General features: G+C 41.2%; 2 protein-coding genes across 3 annotated transcripts in view; one reads left to right on the forward strand and one right to left on the reverse strand.

Annotated features, from left to right (window-relative positions):
* The window catches only part of LOC134663965 (rho-associated protein kinase 2), a 39,645-nt gene extending 35,214 nt beyond the window's left edge, over positions 1–4,431 (forward strand). The window contains exon 13 of the mRNA XM_063520520.1: positions 1–4,431. Within this exon, the coding sequence (XP_063376590.1) occupies positions 1–94 (94 nt within the window). The 3' untranslated portion in view covers positions 95–4,431.
* The window catches only part of LOC134663962 (villin-like protein quail), a 25,425-nt gene continuing 11,329 nt past the window's right edge, over positions 4,420–18,515 (reverse strand). The window contains exons 3-17 of one of the 2 annotated variants that reach the window (XM_063520514.1): positions 15,284–15,397; positions 14,637–14,845; positions 14,112–14,313; positions 13,725–14,030; positions 13,421–13,571; positions 13,029–13,174; positions 12,637–12,807; positions 12,291–12,377; positions 12,122–12,215; positions 11,634–11,864; positions 11,027–11,164; positions 9,806–9,961; positions 8,405–8,511; positions 7,642–7,827; positions 4,420–5,310 (exon numbers count right to left, since the gene is read on the reverse strand). In XM_063520514.1, the coding sequence (XP_063376584.1) occupies positions 5,197–5,310; positions 7,642–7,827; positions 8,405–8,511; positions 9,806–9,961; positions 11,027–11,164; positions 11,634–11,864; positions 12,122–12,215; positions 12,291–12,377; positions 12,637–12,807; positions 13,029–13,174; positions 13,421–13,571; positions 13,725–14,030; positions 14,112–14,313; positions 14,637–14,845; positions 15,284–15,397 (2,412 nt within the window). In that variant the 3' untranslated portion in view covers positions 4,420–5,196. Of the gene's footprint in view, positions 5,311–7,641; positions 7,828–8,404; positions 8,512–9,805; positions 9,962–11,026; positions 11,177–11,633; positions 11,865–12,121; positions 12,216–12,290; positions 12,378–12,636; positions 12,808–13,028; positions 13,175–13,420; positions 13,572–13,724; positions 14,031–14,111; positions 14,314–14,636; positions 14,846–15,283; positions 15,398–18,515 lie in introns of both variants that reach the window. The other variant, XM_063520513.1, reaches the window with a different exon arrangement.

The raw sequence follows: 18,515 nt of genomic DNA on the forward strand, positions 1-18,515 counted from the left end.
AGACTCGATGCGCTCCAACCTGAAGATATCGTACATGAACGCGAGCCAGCGCAGCTCCACGCTGCCCGCCAACGCGTCGCTGCCGCGCCAGTAGCGCCGCCTGTGCTCGCGAACGTACACTGACGATGGCAACATGTTTGGATCCCAATTTCGTTCATCACCCATCGGTTTGTACTAACATTATATTTTCGTAGACGTCATTTGTTTTAAATGTGATCGGTTTTCGTCCGCTCAACGGCGTTATATTTTGTTACGATATTTTTCGATGAATCTATTGAAAATTTGTTTTTGTAACTTATTCAGTGATTTATAAAATAAGCTAGTCTCATGTAGTAAGTTCAAATTGCGCCTAAGTTAAATGATTCAGCTTGACTGCTGTGATAGTTTTTGATAATTTACAAGTGAGTACTTACATATGAATATGACACGCGTTTGGATCGATCGAAGCGTCGCAGGAACTCAATTCGCGCCTTCACATTTGCAAAGTTTTCGTACAGTATTTGACAGTTGTCAAACATAATTTGCACCTTTATGCCAGTTGGGCCCTAATGACGTGATGCCTGCAATAATATTTTGCATTTATTTTTGCCTTTGGCACATTTATCTCGAATTCATACAGATGAACGAACAGCGTCAAATTGAGTGCCTGGGCGATCACGACTGCGATCACCTCTCGAGTTAATATTATACAGCAGCATACATTGTTTATAAAATAGCTCATACGCAGACTATGATAATATTAATTTTAGGGTGTTTATTATAACACAATACGTAGACTCTCAGGGTATCTTCTTGCATCCTCGCGTCCATCCAGTTAAGACTACTCGATAGTTTTGTACACGCGCCTTCATCTTACAACATCAAGGCAACGATCATAAAGTTGCAGTTTAAACATTAATTTTGGCTATAACTTGGCCAGATATATAATGTGAATTACACAAAATTGTGAATGACAGTGAATATTTGCATTTTAATTTGTTTCTAAGAGCTGAATAGGTTCGTTCGCAGACGTTTCTGCTTGATACAAAATTCATTCAGATTTAATGTACTAAATTCATGTTATTCTTAGTAAAAGTACAAGTAACAATAAAAGTTCCACATTTATACTCCCTGTGCTATCAGAACACGACGGCATGTTTTTTTTCTGGGACCTCAAATCTCTACCTATGTAAGATCTTTGCAATTCCATAGTAAACAAGTACCTTACTTCGTTTACCACTGATTAAATAATAATATGTATGTTACTTTACTCTGACATAGTATATTTCTGTTTATTTTGTAACGCCTATAACCAGATTTGCATTTTATTATATTTAGATATTTTTTGTTATATTTTTGTGTTAAAATTCTTTGTGTTTTAATTGTTCATAACCAACTTATTTGTTATTATTACTGTAGAAAAGGTTCCAGAATTACGTAAAGATTATTTTTTTTTATGTTGTGGTCTAATACTATCAATGTTTTTAAAAAACCCGTACGGCCTACACTGGTGTAATTTAAAAATAATGGCCAAGCACAGCCATAAACGTTCCAATTAAATGTTATCGGTATACCGACGGAATTGTGACTGAATAGGGTCTTATAAATTGGTGATAATCTGATTCTAAACCCAATTTTATATGTTGTATTGCACTTTTTAATAACTAATTAATCAATATGGAAATAGCGGTAGTGACAGAATGTAATTATAATGAATTAATGACATTTCATCTGATGTCAAGTCTTAAAAACTGGCGTATGTTTCTTTAAGGGAAACAACGTTACAACATCGGTCCGTTTGAAAATCGAGCTTTTTAACATTACTTATAGTAGTCAATACTACTGACACTATGTGACATGCTGTGACATTCACACTATTGCTAATAACTGCACTGGTTACTAAACTATTCACATTCTGCACTCGTTGCGTTCTTCTAGATAGGAGTATTACGAGTAATGTGAGCACTCTTGACGGGACCTAACGTGTTAGAGTATGCAACGTGCTGCCGCACTTGCAACATAACGAAATCAGTGCCATAAGTGATTTGTTTAGTGAAACGGCTCCGGTAGTTGCTCAAAACCATTTTCCACTAAATCCAGCGAGTTACTTAATTATATAAGACTCCCATTCGGGCTTCCTTGAATCATACGATCTTTTTATACTGTTTAGACTAGTGTTATGCGCTTATTGTATCGTTATTATAATCGCGTTTTGTAGGTTATGCGAACTTATACTATCTAAATGCCTAATTCTGTGTCTGACTAATCTGGCGGGGCACTGATATTTATGTGATTCAAAGCAATAAAAACAATCGGTTGTCGCACAGTGTATCGACTAATATAATCTTATTCGGAGTATATGGGTGCCAAATGTCTGATTTGGTGAATTACCTATTAATGGTACAAAACTTGTAATTATCCCTAGTCGCTAAATGCCGCGAGACGGCGTCAGTCGAGGGGTTATTGCGATGCCAAGTCAATACTTTTAAACACCAATTTTATTACGCCTTCGTAGGTTTATATAACATTTTCTACAGATGTGATTTTAAAGTACAAAAGTGTCGAGAGTACATTCTTGTTCATGTACTGACCTTGCCAGAAGTCAAGTGGTAATGCGGTATTACTCTTGGCGGCTCGCTCAATTGTTTAAGGCCCGAACAGACGGAATGCATTCCAGCTGCGCCTTATGCATAATAGAAACTGTACCTTAACAACGCAGACGGCGTAATACAAGTTGCAGTGTAGTATTTCGTTTTAGTTTTTGGCTAATACAAATACAAAGCAATTCAACAATCGTTATAACCATCTTGAAGGTCTAACGGATCATCAGCACTATATTTAAGAACAATATGATTACAAGTCTTATACATAAAGGGCCTTCCAAGGCGCGCCACGCGTCGGCCCGACTACACATGGATGACCCTTTATCTATTATTGGACTTGTAATCTGTTATTCATAGAGACAGTCTATAATCCGTGGGACCTTCAAGACGGTTTTGACGACTGTTTAATACCGTGTTTTGCGGGAAACCTAACAATTGCTTTGTATTTCTTAAATACACTGTAAATTGGATTGGTCAAAAACAAAAACGAAACACTATAGAATTCAATCCGTCTGCTGGAGCTAGTGATCCAAAAGGCTCGAGCGTTTTGGATCACTAGCTGGAGCCTTTTGGAAGGGCATACCGCGCTCGTTGAGCTGTGATAGTGAAGAAGTGTCTACGAACACCCGTGGTGCTACAGGAAGCACGCCTCCGACGCATTGTTGTTACTAGTGGTTCTTGTTGAATAGATGCGCTGTTTATTATTGCTCTACACACTGTTTACATTCCTCCGACGAAAGCTATGTTGAGTTTTGTTTATCTTAGTTTTATATTGACTCAAGTTCAACTCTCTCGCTTGTCCAGTTATCGCTTTTATATACTTTTAGATATAAGTCCGAAACAATCTCTGTTCATTTATGTACTGACATACGAATTTCAAATTTACCTAGGTACTTAAGTGTTTGATAGATGGCAATCACCGTAGTTATACGCTTATTTTTGAGATGCATTTTTAAATATAATATGATTAGGCAGCTGTTGCATCGTGTTACTCCATTCCATGATATTTTATTTTTCGCGCGTTTGGAAATGGTTCGTTTGCCAAAGAAATTTTGAAAATCAGCAAAAACAAAATTATTTCACGTCTTATTTTAATAGTCCACGTTTTGTTTCCGTGCTTGTCATTAATATTAATTCAGTATGATAATAATTATTGTTATTTACTATGCATAATTATAAACCTGATTTTATTACACGACATTTTGCGGGAGTATTTTTTTAAGTAATCGTAGCCTTATCCTTTATACACGTTAGTATGTTAAGAAATACTCCCAAATTGTCTGACGTATAACACTCCGATAGTGGACAATGTAAAATCATATTATGTAAATTATTTATTATTATTCAATTACATCTCTTATTGTAACGTTTTATTTATCGAGCTAAAATTGTAAGTTCCTAACTAGCTAGCTTCTCATTTGTAAAGTATACTTCTCAGTTAGCTTGTCGCTGATAGTTTGTTCGGCTTAACAGTTATCGCGTAGTAGGTGTAACGTTATTACTCTAATACATTATGAATCTATTACTTTATAAAATGATTTCGGAATTGAGTCTGCGCCTGTGCGCGGGCCGGGCGAATAATAATTATTATATATGCCTACGTATACGTGTCATGCAATATACTAATACCACGTGCCTTAGCTACGGCCCACTCCCATATCATCTAGGCAAACTATGTTAAATCTATCAATAGTTATTATAATGTACATATGTTTTAAAATAAACCGATATTTTATGGATTTTTAAGGAATTTGTATATTGTAAAGATTATTAATTAATTTTATCATAAAATTAATGCCTAGCTAATAAGTGCTACATTTGTGAAAAATAAATAACATTTAAAAACTCATTGTTTTATTTCGAAAACTCTTAATATAAATAATTACATACAACATTAATAAAATTTGCAATAAAACAATCAATAACAACAATTTGATTATACAAATGATAACAATAACATCGTGAACGACTAATACAATACAATATTCTAGCTGTGAGTGATGTGGTTCCATACAACGAACACACAGGCGGCGTTGCCGTGTCGTGCGAATCTTCTATACTGTTGTGAGCTTACGACTAAGTGAATACTGATATGAAATGCGTGTTTGGATCTGCTCCCATTCACTATTATATTATCAGCTCCGATGATAGGTTGAACGCGATATAAATTTTCTGGAATACATGATAAGGCTTGGCTTTTTAAATGTCACGTTCAATATCGTCATTTTGGATCCTAATATCCAATAATCTGAAGGCAAGGAATATTCTGATGTATATTGACAGCACTTACTAAAGTCATACTATACCATAACTTTAGTGGTCCATGGTTTTATAAAGGGTATTTTAGAGCTGCTGTTGATTTTCTTAGGCCAAATCGCCGTATCTAATGAATAATATATATTCAATAAGAATTAATTCAAGTGTTACAACGGAATTGATACTATAACCAGTGGGAACAGCCGGCCCAGCCAAAGTTACAATGGCTATAGCTTCGACAACGAAACGCTTTGTATCTCTATCACTCTTCCATATTAGTGCGTCAGTGATTATTGCGTTTCGATCGCTACGGAGCGTAAGCGATTGGCATTTTGGCTATGCGGCCAGAACCGTGCACTCAGAATAGGCCGACGGATTTCTTGAGGTCCTTCTGCTTCCAGCCGGGCAGCGCGCGGAACTCGGTGTACGGCATGTGGAACGCGGACACGAAGTCGTCGTGCGTCAGGTAAAGCTGGAAAATGTTCAAGTTTAGGAGCACTCCATGAAATTGTGTACCGTTTGTCCCGTAAATAGTAGTTTGTGTTACAAGGGATCAAAATGATATCTTTCCGTCAAGGGCGTACATTGAATCCTGAGCGTAAAAAGGGATTCAAGTGTTAACGCCCAAGACGAAATAATTTTGATACCGTGTGACACATACTGCTTTACACATCAACTATGAGGAAAATAAAGAAATCTTAGTGTTGACACAATCTGATGCTTAAACAGATTATTTAAGCTAAAAAAAAGAATGTACAAAAAATGTAAAAATAGTGTGCTTGAACAAAAAAGTTACTTTGACCCCCCCTAGCAAGGAGGAAAAGTGCCACTTTGATCCCTCCTCGCAGGGAAGAAAAAGCTCATTCCCGAATAGGTGGTGTGAAAAGAGCATTTTCACTTAACTGAGCACCTTTGACGGCCGGTTAGCAATCGTTACAACACTGACGGTCAATGTCAAATCCCATACATTTTGTCAAAAATGTAACGGTTAGACATTACTGAAACACGACTTAAGTCGCGCTTTAAAGTACAAGCTAAATGAAAATGCCCATAAATGTGAATTTTCTGAAGAATTGCAGGTAAGAGTTTCCTTTTCTATGACAAATGGTCAAAAATATGCACAGAAAATTAATCGCCTGTTTTAAATGCCGAAAAAAACGTCGCAACACTGGAAATAAAATGCGTTTGTTCGGGACAGCCCGTGGATTGCTCCTTAGACGGTCAGCAAAGTGAAAAAATATGGGAATACTTGAGCTAAGGGAGTTGAGTTTGGCCACATACATAAATGAATTCATAAATCCATTTGGGCAGTGGCGGATTTCCCATAAGGCACAGTAGGCCCGGGCCTAGGGCGGCGAGATATTAGGGGCGGCAAATTGTGACAAAAAAAATTCACTGATGATAACAAAACATAACTTAAACAATAATTACATAAATTAGGCCAGGCAACGTATTCTCAAAGAGGGAAATGCTTGGAACACAATTTTTGACTTCGTACCTAACTTTATTTGGACTATCTAACTAGGAGGTGAACATATCAAAAGTCCCCGGCCGTAGCCCTTGAGCCGGGGGAAGAGAGGGTTTGAAGGTACCATTTTTCCGTTTTTCGCTTATATCTCGGAAATTATGCGTTCTAACGACATGATACATGACATATTATTATACAAAATGAAAGTTGGTTAAATTTGCTACAAGCTACAATTGTTACGATATCTTGAGGGCCCTCCACACTTGTGCGCGAATCGCGGCGCGAAGCCCGCAAACGCGAGTGTGGCGTCGATTTCGCAGATTGTTGACGCCTTCGCGCCTTGTTCTCCGTTTATAGGGTTCCGTACCTCAAAAGGAAAAAAACGGAACCCTTATAGGATCACTCGTGTGTCTGGCTGTCCGTCTGTCACAGCCTATTTTCTCCGAAACTGCTGGACCAATTAAGTTGAAATTTGGCACACATATGTAAGTTTGTGACCCAAAGATGGACGTGTAACGTAAATAAATGAATTTTAAATATGGAGGCCATTTTGGGGGTAAATGAGAATCTTTAAATAAAGTTTTTCAAACTATATCGTGTTACATACATATCTTAGGATAAGTAGTTTAGCAGTTATTCAAGAAAATAGGCAAAAAAAAGTTCTACTTATGTTTATTTTTTAGATGTTTTGAATGTTCTTGTAGGTACATAAAAAGTCAATGTTATTGGTAAAACTATCACTTAAAATGAATAAGTATTTGCTTATATTTTTCCGTAAAATCTATGTTCCTATGATCATGTCACAAGGACGTATAGTTTCCGAGATATAATAAGCGAAAAACCCAAAAATGTGACCTTCAAACCAAACCTAGGGGGCCAAGTCCCCGCTCAAGGGGACTTTTGATATGTTCACTTCCGAGTCCAAATAAAGTTACTATAAGTTAAAAATATGTCCCAAGCATTTCCCTCTATAATATATCTTTTCGTTGCCTGATCTAAATGTAGTCAATGATGGGTGCTGATGCTGAGAAAGGGGCGGCTACAAGGCCTGGGGCCTAGGGCGGCAAAGACTGCAAATCCGCCACTGCATTTGGGTCATTTCCACATTCTCATGGAACTGTTTTTCGACTTCTCGGAAATGGAAAGCTTTTTGCTAAGGGTGTATCACTTCACAGTGTAATTGCTATCACGGCAGGTCGCTAGATAAATCGAAGGAGGCATTCAAATACTATAGGAACACCATTACCGCCTACCACCACTAGACAAGGAAGCGTTGTTGCCGCTCTGTACCGCGGTGTTGCCACACGAGCATTACTAGACGTAGCTTTGAAGTACCTCTTTAGCCAGCGGGTCGACATCAGAAGGCAGATGGTCCTTAGGCCCGCACAGCACCGCCAGTGGGTACTTCTCGTGCTGGTCGAAGCGGTTGGCGCTGTTGCCGCTCTGCAGCGCGCTGTTGCCATTCTTCACGATCGCCTTGCCTTCAAGGGCGCTGATGATGGCGCTGAATGTTTTATGGCCCTGGTAAAGAAATAAATAAAGCCAATTTGGTTTCTTGCGAAGTAACGAATCTCTCATAGTTGTCGAGTCATTAATAAGGCCCAAGGCCCAAGGTCTTGATCGCTGGTCCGTTCTAAATTTAGACACGGTGCTGAAATATAGACATGCACAGCGTACGGCGTAAACTGAAAGCCAAGGGCCGGTTACACTCATAGACTAGGAATCCTCTAGACCGAGTTTAGAACAATTATTGCATGCAACCGATGATGCCAAAAATGCGGGGGTGCGCGGGACGAGGTGAGCGAAGTCCCGTGCCCTGATTGGTCTGTTCAAAGGCACGGACGTCACACAAAGATACTTTCGACTCGAACATGGAGTAAAATTACCGTATGCGTGGCAGAGGGGGTAGCGCGACTATGCTCAGTCTGGAGGATGTTTTGTCTGTGGTTACACTAAACCGTTTGTAACTATTTACATTTCCGCAATTTTTTAATGTATGTGAAATTTCATACTTTGCCGCTGATCACTCCATTTTGTGGCCAATGCAACTGGCCCTAAGTGACTCTGATATTTCGTAGTACGAAGGTAATGCATTTACTTTCCACATGGAGTGTTTCCAGTGTGGGAAGAAGCCCGTGTAGTGCGGCGGCTCCCGGCCCTGGCTCAGCACGATCACCGGCGTCTCGGGGTCGCGCGCGGCCGGATCTGCGAATAAAACACGCATATTCGATATTTTTAAATCTAACGTGCGTTAAATAGTAAAAAATTCAGTAAATTTAGATTTGCTTGCGTACCGGCAACCCACCCGCTTCTTAGAATTCTTATCAAAAAACGGTGTATTCCCATTTGTCCTCGCCCCACGTGACCGCCGCCAGAAATGAGGCGGGGACAAGGAATGATTTATATGAATACACCAATTCCCATCAATGCCCAGCGGGAACAAATGGGTATATAACTAAAAAACCGGGCAAGTGCGAGTCGGACTCGCGCACGAAGGGTTCCGTACCAAAAAAAAAACCGAAAAAAATTCAAAAAGAAAACGGTCACCCATCCAAGTACTGACCACGCCCGACGTTGCTTAACTTTGGTCAAAAATCACGTTTGCTGTATGGGAGTCCCACTTAAATCTTTATTTTATTCTGTTTTTAGCATTTGTTGTTATAGCGGCAACAGAAATACATCATCTGTGAAAATTTCAACTGTCTAGCTATCACGGTTCGTGAGATACAGCCTGGTGACAGACGGACAGACGGACGGACGGACGGACGGACAGCGAAGTCTTAGTAATAGGGTCCCGTTTTATCCTTTGGGTACGGAACCCTAAAAACTGACAGCCGAGTGGATCAAGCGCTCGCCGCCACTAACGCGATACAACCATCGGAAAGGTACTTAGTCAGTACTGAAATGTTTTTGGATGTTTTAAGTACGTAATAGGTACTAGCAAGCTCACTCCGCGATTTCGTCGCGTCGCAACAAGTACATCCGTCCCACACCAATTTTGGTGGCCAGCCATAAGCCGCGCATGCCGCTTGCGCCACCTAGCGGTCATATCTGTTCTAATCGCAACAGACGCGATTTGTTAGAGAGTGAATATTCTGTACCTAGTACTATTATTTACTCTGTGGTACTATTTACATGTGGGTGTATTTGAAGAATTGGAAAGCTTGGGATCCAGACAAGGCTATCCACCACCTGTTTTAAATGGATTCTTAGCTATTTTGGACACATAGCCAGCCGAGAAACTGACAACTGGGAGAAACTTGTAGTTGTTGGGAAAGTAGACGGCAAGCGGCGACGTGGCAGATCTCCTGCTCGGTCTCTACTCTTACAGGCCTCACAATAGCAACCGCCATGAAGAAGGCCGAGAGCAGGGTGGGATGGAAGCGATTGGTGACAGAGGTCATCAGAAAATTTCAAGACGGACACGACTTTCAGCAATGAAGAAAACGACTAGAAAGAGAGAGAGAGAGAGAGAGAGATATATATATTTGAAGAATACCTTGCGCAAGGTAGGCGCCCGCGAGCGCGCGCGCGTCGTCCTTGGCGCGCTGGCAGCAGTGCGCGCCGAGCCACACGAACACGCTCGTGTGCGCGTCCAGCAGGGCCGCCGTCTCCGGCGCCAGGTCGTACTGGCTGAACGAGATGATCTCTTCAACTGAAAATGCAGGAAATATAATTGAAATAAGGTACAGTCAACAACAGAGCTATGAATACAGGCAAAGTGCCAAAAATATGTATACACGACCTTAATGTACAGGCAATAAAGTACTGTATACATATTTTTGACACTTTGCCTGTATTCATAGCTCTGTTGTTGACTGTACTAGAAACCTGTCGAACGACAGCCGCTGAGTAAAATTATCGCGTAATATCTGCTGGTACTGCCTCATTTTTAGTAAACCACGTAAGTTGTACGGAGTATTTACCAATCAGAGCATGCCACTTTAACCCTTTTCCAGGCCACACCAATCTACAAGGTTTTTCCAAAAAATCCAAATACATACAGGGTGTAATCGTTAAGTGTGGCCAGGCCATAATTCCGTAAATATAACAGATATCAGAAAACTTCCAACTGATATCGAAAGTGCGTTCCCCAATGAGTAAAATTACATTAATAACTTTTTAAATAAAAGTAGTAATATCCCAAATATTAACTTCAAACCCTTCCATACATTTAGTAGGTAAGCCGTTGTAAATAAAATTATTTTTCATTTAAAAATAAATGTTAGATTAATTATTTCATAAACGGTATAGTTTTATTATTTTATTACAATGTATTCGTACAAATAACGAGTCTCAAACAGTTTTATCTCTTACGACACCCGACATTCTTTGAGGCTGTAAGTCGTCATACTAAATGTATGGGAGTGTTTTAACTTAGTATTTTTAATATTTCTGCTTTTATTTAAAAAAAAGTTATTAATGTAATTTTACTCATTGGGTAACGCACTTTCGATATCAGTTGGAATTTTTCGGATATCTGCTATATTTACGGAATTATGGCCTGGTCACACTTAACGATTACACCCTGTATATTCAAATGAATCCAGCTTTGATGATTAATTTGAAGACGAGTCACATTTTCGGAAAGTCTAATTAAATTTGAACCTTAAATCAAATGTCTAAGGTTGAAATTCTATTGGCGCGTATGTGGCCGATAAATCGTACTGTCTGGAAAAGGGTTAAATAGTGCAATCATTTAAACACACATGAAACTTACAAGAATACTGCCCAGGAGCACCCAAAGACACGTAGAACAGGCGCGGCGGCAGCGGGCGTTCCATCTCCTTCAGCGGCGAGGCCACCAGCAGGTCGCGGCGGTCTCCGATGGCCGCCCAGAAGTCCGGCTTCTCTTTGCCTGAAATTATAACTTTATTTTGCCATAATACTGTTCAATGGTGTAGGCTGGAGAGGAGAGAAGATATGTCAGTAAATAGGCAGGTGGAACCAAGGAGTTTGCAGATTCAGATCAACTTATTCGTCGTGTGGTCGGTAAAATAACCAGACTTTTGTGAAGGACGATAGGGACGTAGAAACAGCTCCAGAGAAGGTAAACAATCAGAATCGCAATAGTGTAACTCCAGGTTAAACGTATTCAACTATAGTCCTAATTTTTCCATATATTTCTTGGTGTTCTCCATAGGTACGGTATGAAACATTGACGGATAGATACCATGTCACATATAGTTAAAGGGTGTCCGGATGAGATCGCTTTATCGGCCCCTACTTTTGACCTAAATCATATACCGTTTTATTTTATTTAGGCATGCAATAAATAACATATTTTATGTATCTGTTCCTGGGAAAGCTGATCGCCGCAGTGGTACCTTGCATGACGAGGGTGTGCTCGGCCGCGGCCATGTTCTTGGCGACCTCGCGCTCGTCGCCCGTGGCGTGCGCGGCGCACCACACCCACACGCGCGCGCCCTCGCGCAGCACGTAGCACGCGCCGCGCCCGAGCGCGCCGCGCCGCACCTCCGCGCCGCGCGCCTCGCGCGCGTACTGCCCCGACACGAGGATGAGCGCGCGGGACGGGGCCACCACTCGACGGCCCATAGCTGGGAAATTAACAAAACATGAATGGTGAGCTATTTTTTCATGTCTGCTGAATTTATCATCAATCGGATAATATAGTCTCCACAAAGACCACTGGCGTGGGCCAAATATTGTATGAAGCACGGCTTGGCTCTCTGCAGAAATATGTCAGTTATCACACACGTGCAAGGAATATGTCAGTTATCACAGGAACTGCAAAACCAAGTGAACCAACAAAGAGAGAGAGGAAATTATAATAAGCAAGTAGGCAGGTACTTACGATCGTAGTCTGAAGCGCTGCCGACATAAGTGATCATACGTCCCTTGAAAATTTGCAAGAAGTGCGCTGGTTCCTTGCCTTGATAAACCCACGCCTGAAAGCAATATTGCTAATTTGTAAAAAAATACTCAATATTTAATAAACTTAATAAATGTGAGAATAATGGTACCTGGACGGGAAAACGCCCCAACTTATTGTAGAGGTCTTTAGCTTCTTTAGCACCCAAATTCCTCAGATCATTTGGCGAAGAGCCACCCTGAAAGACATAACATTTTAGTAATTGATTTTTCTGTTCTTGCACTTTTATGCCTCACCATCCTGTGGCGGCTATGGCATAGACTGGAAGATAGTAGCGCATGGTACCTTGGTGTACAGCTCGACGTACGCATCACATGTACCTAAAAGACGATAACGAGATGCGATTCACTTCTACTTCCATCGATTCCATTGGTGCAACTGGTGCAAGTGCCCCAGTTGTCCAACTATCTACACTAAACTAATGCATAATGTCTCACCATCCAGTAGTAGAGTATGGACTGGTCCCCAGTCGGCGCGTGGTAGGTGTACAACACGACGTAGCAGTCCCGGTCGTAGAACACGGCAGCCTGCGGGCGCTCCACCTCTATCAGCCCATTTTGCACGCGCCATACACGCAATACACCCGACCCGTCGTCCGGAAGCTGTGCCTGGATGTACAAGTACACGTATGATTAAAATCCTCATCAAAGAAGATTCACTTCTGAAATCCATCATTTAGGTTCCTGGCAGAGTCATAATGATGTTTATTATACACTACACTAGTTTGATTGGATTAGGTTTGGATACTTACATGACACATGCGTACGGAAACACTCAAATACTCACACTACAATTGCATGTAAGATGTTTAACATGTTTCGTCTATTACCTCTGCTGCAAGCCATGCATTGGACGCCAGACTGACGGCATCCAGCCGTGTTGTAGCAGAACGAGCGACTCGCACGCGATTGTCGCGGCGTTTATCGCACCAGCGCCAATCGTGGAACAACGCAGCGAATTCCAACGGCTCGCGGCCTGAATAATAAGAAAGTTCAGTAATGGAATGGCCTAAAAGTTTTACGAACACTATTATCCACATCGCAGTTGAGGAGTTAAGTAGGTAGTAGGTACCAACGCGCGGTCAGAGATCAACTGAGGTTTAAAAATATCTCAAAAGCGCGCCTGATCGTAAAAAATACAATAAAAAACCTGCTTGTTTTTTCCAGGCATCCTCATACACTAGCTCGGTTTTGTTTATAAATAAACAATTGAAAGACGAACCCGCAGCAGTGACAGACACGGGGCCTACGTGGCGTCGAGCGCGAGCGAGGCCACGGGCCGCGGCGAGGGCCCCGCGGCTCGCGGAGGCGCCCGCTGACGGGCCCACCCAGGCCCAGACGCCACGGCTACCGGCGTCCACGATGTAAACTCCCTGGAACATAAAAGGTTTCATCACCACTTAACAATCAAATTTATATTTACCTAGGTCATATATTTATGTATATTACACAAAGGAAGTGTGTGTTGGGGAAGTGCACCAGCCTATAAAGTAGTCTTGTTACTCGAAAAGATCCAAAGAACTTACGTCATCAGCCAAATCCTCCCTAAACAGTGGCGCCCGCTTGACCTCCTCAAGCCTCGCCGCCGGCCGCTGCGACGGAGCGGTGATGGGCGCGACGCGCGGCGGCTGCGTAGCACGATACAGCCTCGCGGGGCGCGGCGGATCCGCAGGCGGCGTGGCGGGCCGCACGGAGCGCGCGCGCAGCTCGAGCAGCGCGTCCAGCAGCGCGCGGTCGGCGGGCGGGAGCGTCTGCTCGTAGCCGTCGTGCGCGATGGCGATGCGACGAGCTGTCATGCCCTTGTCGGCGCCCCGGGCCATGCGGTATGCGATCTAAAGAAAATATATAACTGTTAGACATCCGAAGTTGAAGTTGGTAGGCATAGATAGTATTGTGGACGATGTCGTGAATACCTTAGCACCAAACATCTTCTCGATCAAGTTAGCCGCGCGGCCGAGCCACAGCACTAGTAGCGAGGCGGTGTCGAGCACGAAGACTCCATCGGCGGCTAGCTGTGACCATGACACCGGGTCCAGTTGGACGAGCACGGGGCGGCGCCCGCGCACTCGGTAAAGACGCGCCCCGCCATTTAGGTTACAGCCGCTTCGCAGGATTCTGGAACAACCATTGTTTTTGTTTTTAGCTATCTATAGTGATAATTAATACCGGCCGGAATAGACATGGACTGACAGGCTAAAAGTAGTTCATACGCTGTTTGCCGGCTGACTTAACAAGACAATAAAAAATGTTCAACTGTGTAGCTATCACGGCTCATGAGATACAGCCTGGTGACAGACAGGTAGACGTTCGGAAAAACGGACAGTGGAGTCTTAGTAATAGGGTTCCGTACCCAAAGGGTAAAAACGGAATCCTAAAAGAGGAAGGCGCTGTTAAATATTCTACAAACCTTCCAAATTGCATCGCGAAGTTTAACAAACCTGATCCCATCACGGAAGTACGACAATAGCCTGGGGGACTCCCTGGTGGCGGCCTCTCGGTGTATGACAGTGGGCACGGCCAGGTAGGAAGCTAGCTGAGTCCCACGGCGGAGCGCCAAGGCTGCTAGGGCGCCGCAACGCTCGCCAGCCCATGCATGGATGTGGCGTTCGGCGCATTCCGTATTGCCGTTCTCTTTAACTTCTTTGCGCTGTAAATAGGGTCATTCAGAAATTTAAAGGACAACATGATGTACGCTTTGATTATGTCTATTGGTGAGAATAAGGTAAGCCTGTATCTTTATATACTTGTGTCTCGCTTTACAGAAGACTTTTCTCCTGCATAACGAGCACTCGCTTCAACGCACAGCTCATTATGTCCGTATATATCTTTGCGCACTAAAGATTAACGAACGATTCACAAACGTAAATGCTGTGATTGCCGTGGTAGCGACAATGGTTGGATTTCTTTTTTCTCGTCACACTCTTGCCAGAGTGGTCGTGGTCGTCATGTCAGGGCCGGTGGCAAGCTTCACAATCCGTCGCCATTCCTCCCGTACTGTAGCCCTTCTTGTACATTCACGGAGTGGTTCATTGAATGCTTTTTTGACTAGGTCTGATAGTTTCTAGTTGGTATACTAAATACTTACAATAACATCCGGGCCTGCTGGCTGGCCAGGCATAGACGAGGAGTACACTAAATAGGCTTCTCCATCGTAGAAGGTACCGTAGTGGTTCCTCGGAAGCATTTCCGTGCCCGATTCCTGCATGAGAAACAAACGTACTTAAATAATGTACACAATGAAAACATTAAAAAACAGGAATTTTCTAAATCGACCGTTTAAAAAAAAAGGAATTTTCCAATTCGACCGTATTTTCTTCAACAAAAATTATATCTCTTCGAATTTATAAGCCGATTAAAAATGGCGACGTAAACAGAACTAAAAATCTCGATTAGTAAGTAGTTCATACTTTAGGTTTTCGAGGGCGTTCCTATCCATGGTAGGTACCTATACCTCCCTTTGTCTTCATGGAAACGTGTATACCTACTACTCGTATATAAAACGAAAAACCCTTATTGGTGTTGCCGGAATGGGTATGGAAATTATATTGAAACTTGACATTTGCTAGATACACTTGCGTAATAATTACATTGGTATTCATGCATCGAGTAGGTAATTCAAGTACGAGTAGATTGACCATTGAAAGTGAAATGCGGCAATATGCTACAAATGATCAGTTGTCCGTACCGGTGTTTAAACTCGCTGGTGATGCATACGACGAAGGGCACAATTTGACAATGTTTATTAAGCCTAGTGACATTACCAATCATGTTACATTGCCAAGCTTTACGATATTATTATTTCCACGTATACATGTAGGTATATGGTTTGCAGCACCGCGCACCACATGAATTGATTAACAGCAAAGATATTATCGTATCGACAATATTTGTGGTTTAATTAACTACGAACAGAAAAAAGTTAAAAATCGTCTCTTAAGGCGCCCACAGATTACCAGTTCGCCGGACGATATAAGACTGTCAGTTGTTCGGGAATGTCACCTTTTGCGATGAACTGAGTCAGATATCGTCTGACAGGCAGATATCGTCCGGCGAACTGGTAATCTGTGCGCCACTTGCACTTTCGCACTAATCCGGGCAATCTGGGGCTAAACCGTTAACCCATATATGTATATGTCAATGGTTAACCCAGTATCAAATTGTACTGGTAACCATGAAAACTCCAGGTTTTACCGGTTAACCCAGTGTTAGTGGGATGCTACAAGTGGCGCTAACCCTATGTTCAAGTCGATTAGTGGTATAGTCGTACTTGTTTTTAGGGTTCTGTACCCAAAAGGTAAAACGGGACCCTATTACTAAGACTTCGCTGTCCGTCCGTCCGTCCGTCCGTCCGTCCGTCCGTCTGTCACCAGTGCCCTATCTCACAAAACTTTACAAGTGTACAATTCGACAAAATTGTTAAATTGTAAACAAAAAAATGTACCACAATAATTACAAATATGTATTCATTACAAGTCTGCAGTATACAAATATGTCATTATTGCTAAAGCGTATCACAAAGAATAAAGGTATGTCACGACAGCTACATAATTGTAGAATTGTTGATTTGTAAATATACAAGCGAAATGTTACAACTACAAATATGTAACAATTTATTTTGCTTCTTTAATGTTGAAGGTAGTTTCACTTTATACGCAACACGCAAGAATTACATCAATTATATTTATATAGTGATCTTGATGATCTACGAGCATTTACATACCAACTGACATTACAATGGATTTGCAAGCTAAAGTGACCATTATATTATAAACCTCACAAATGAAAACAAAAACTTTAGTAAATTTAGTGATAAATTGACGCACACTATGTAAAACAAATGGAAGGAAAATGCGCAAAATTTAAATGATTTAGGAATAATGGAGAAAGATTGGAAATACTTAAGGGACACTATGTGGCAAATTTGGAAAAGGCGTACGAAGATAAGCTCAATTTGAGTATACGTATTTTTTTTGTCCAGTATATATAAGTATTTCGTAAATTAAATTAAAGCTAAGTAAAATTGGGATTATATATGTAGGTATATATGAAATTCATGACACCTAGGATCACTATGACTGCTACTTGAACTAAATATTTCATGGTAGGTATATATACAAAGGGTTGGAATCGCTAAATATGATAAATATACTACTGCAATTACTAGTATTCGTATAGTAGCAATTGTAGCAAGAGGGTGCGACACACGTTTAGAGAATTGTTAACTTGTAGGTACAATTCTACATATATGTATAATTATTACTACAATTTAATGTAGCACAAAACAATTGTCAGCTACAAATTTGTACATTTTCCGGAAAAGATATGTAGCGTACGTAAAGTTTTGTGATACAACAAATTGTAGACTTGTGATACAATTTACATATTTGTAAGAATTTTCCACTACAAATTTGTTACTTGTGGTACGCACATTTGTATTATTACAAACTTGTAACTTGACACTTGTAAAATTGTAATTGTAAGTTTTGTGGGATAGGCCACTGGCTGTATCTCACGAACCGTGATAGCTAGACAGTTGAAATTTTCACAGATGATGTATTTCTGTTGCCGCTATAACAACAAATACCAAAAACAGAATAAAATAAAGATTTAAATGGGGCTCCCATACAACAAACGTGATTTTTGACCAAAGTTAAGCAACGTCGGGAGTGGTCAGTATTTGGATGGGTGACCGTTTTTGTTTTTGCTTTTTTTTTTTGCATTATGGTACGGAACCGTTCGTGCGCGAGTCCGACTCGCACTTGCCCGGTTTTATTATTCGTTTTTCTATCGACAATCGTTGGGATAATGATTAAATAGTTACGTACTTAAACGATTTAAGTTCGCTAAATAGGAAATCAAATTTAAAATACATATTGGCCGGGGTATGTCTTATCTTTTATCTTATAGAAAGCGTTAAGTCATGGTTAAGTCAAAGTTATGTATACCATTATAAGCCAAATTCAACTTAATTTAACTCCTTCACAACGTTACCACAGCCTAATTAACTTCGTGAGTACGAAAGCATTTCATAATAAGATATTCTAATTGCCCCTGTTTTCTCCAAATGCAATTTAGATTAAAAGCTGAGGCGGTGATTTGAGTTGATTACAGTGCAGAGAAAATATAATGCCCGTGGGCTATGGACGCGGCGCATGCATTCGTGCATACGTTCGCTGCAATCACGTAGTCACGCGCGTGTCGCGAGTTTTCACGAAAACTCATTTTTTATCCATGCACTTTCGACAGTTTATCTCATAGCTCGTGATTATAAATAATTGATGACTTGTTTTGTTTATTTAGTCTGTAGGCGCCTGTCT

This window comes from Cydia fagiglandana, chromosome 4 (genome assembly GCF_963556715.1).
Source record: "Cydia fagiglandana chromosome 4, ilCydFagi1.1, whole genome shotgun sequence".
Taxonomy (NCBI): Eukaryota; Metazoa; Arthropoda; class Insecta; order Lepidoptera; family Tortricidae; genus Cydia; species Cydia fagiglandana.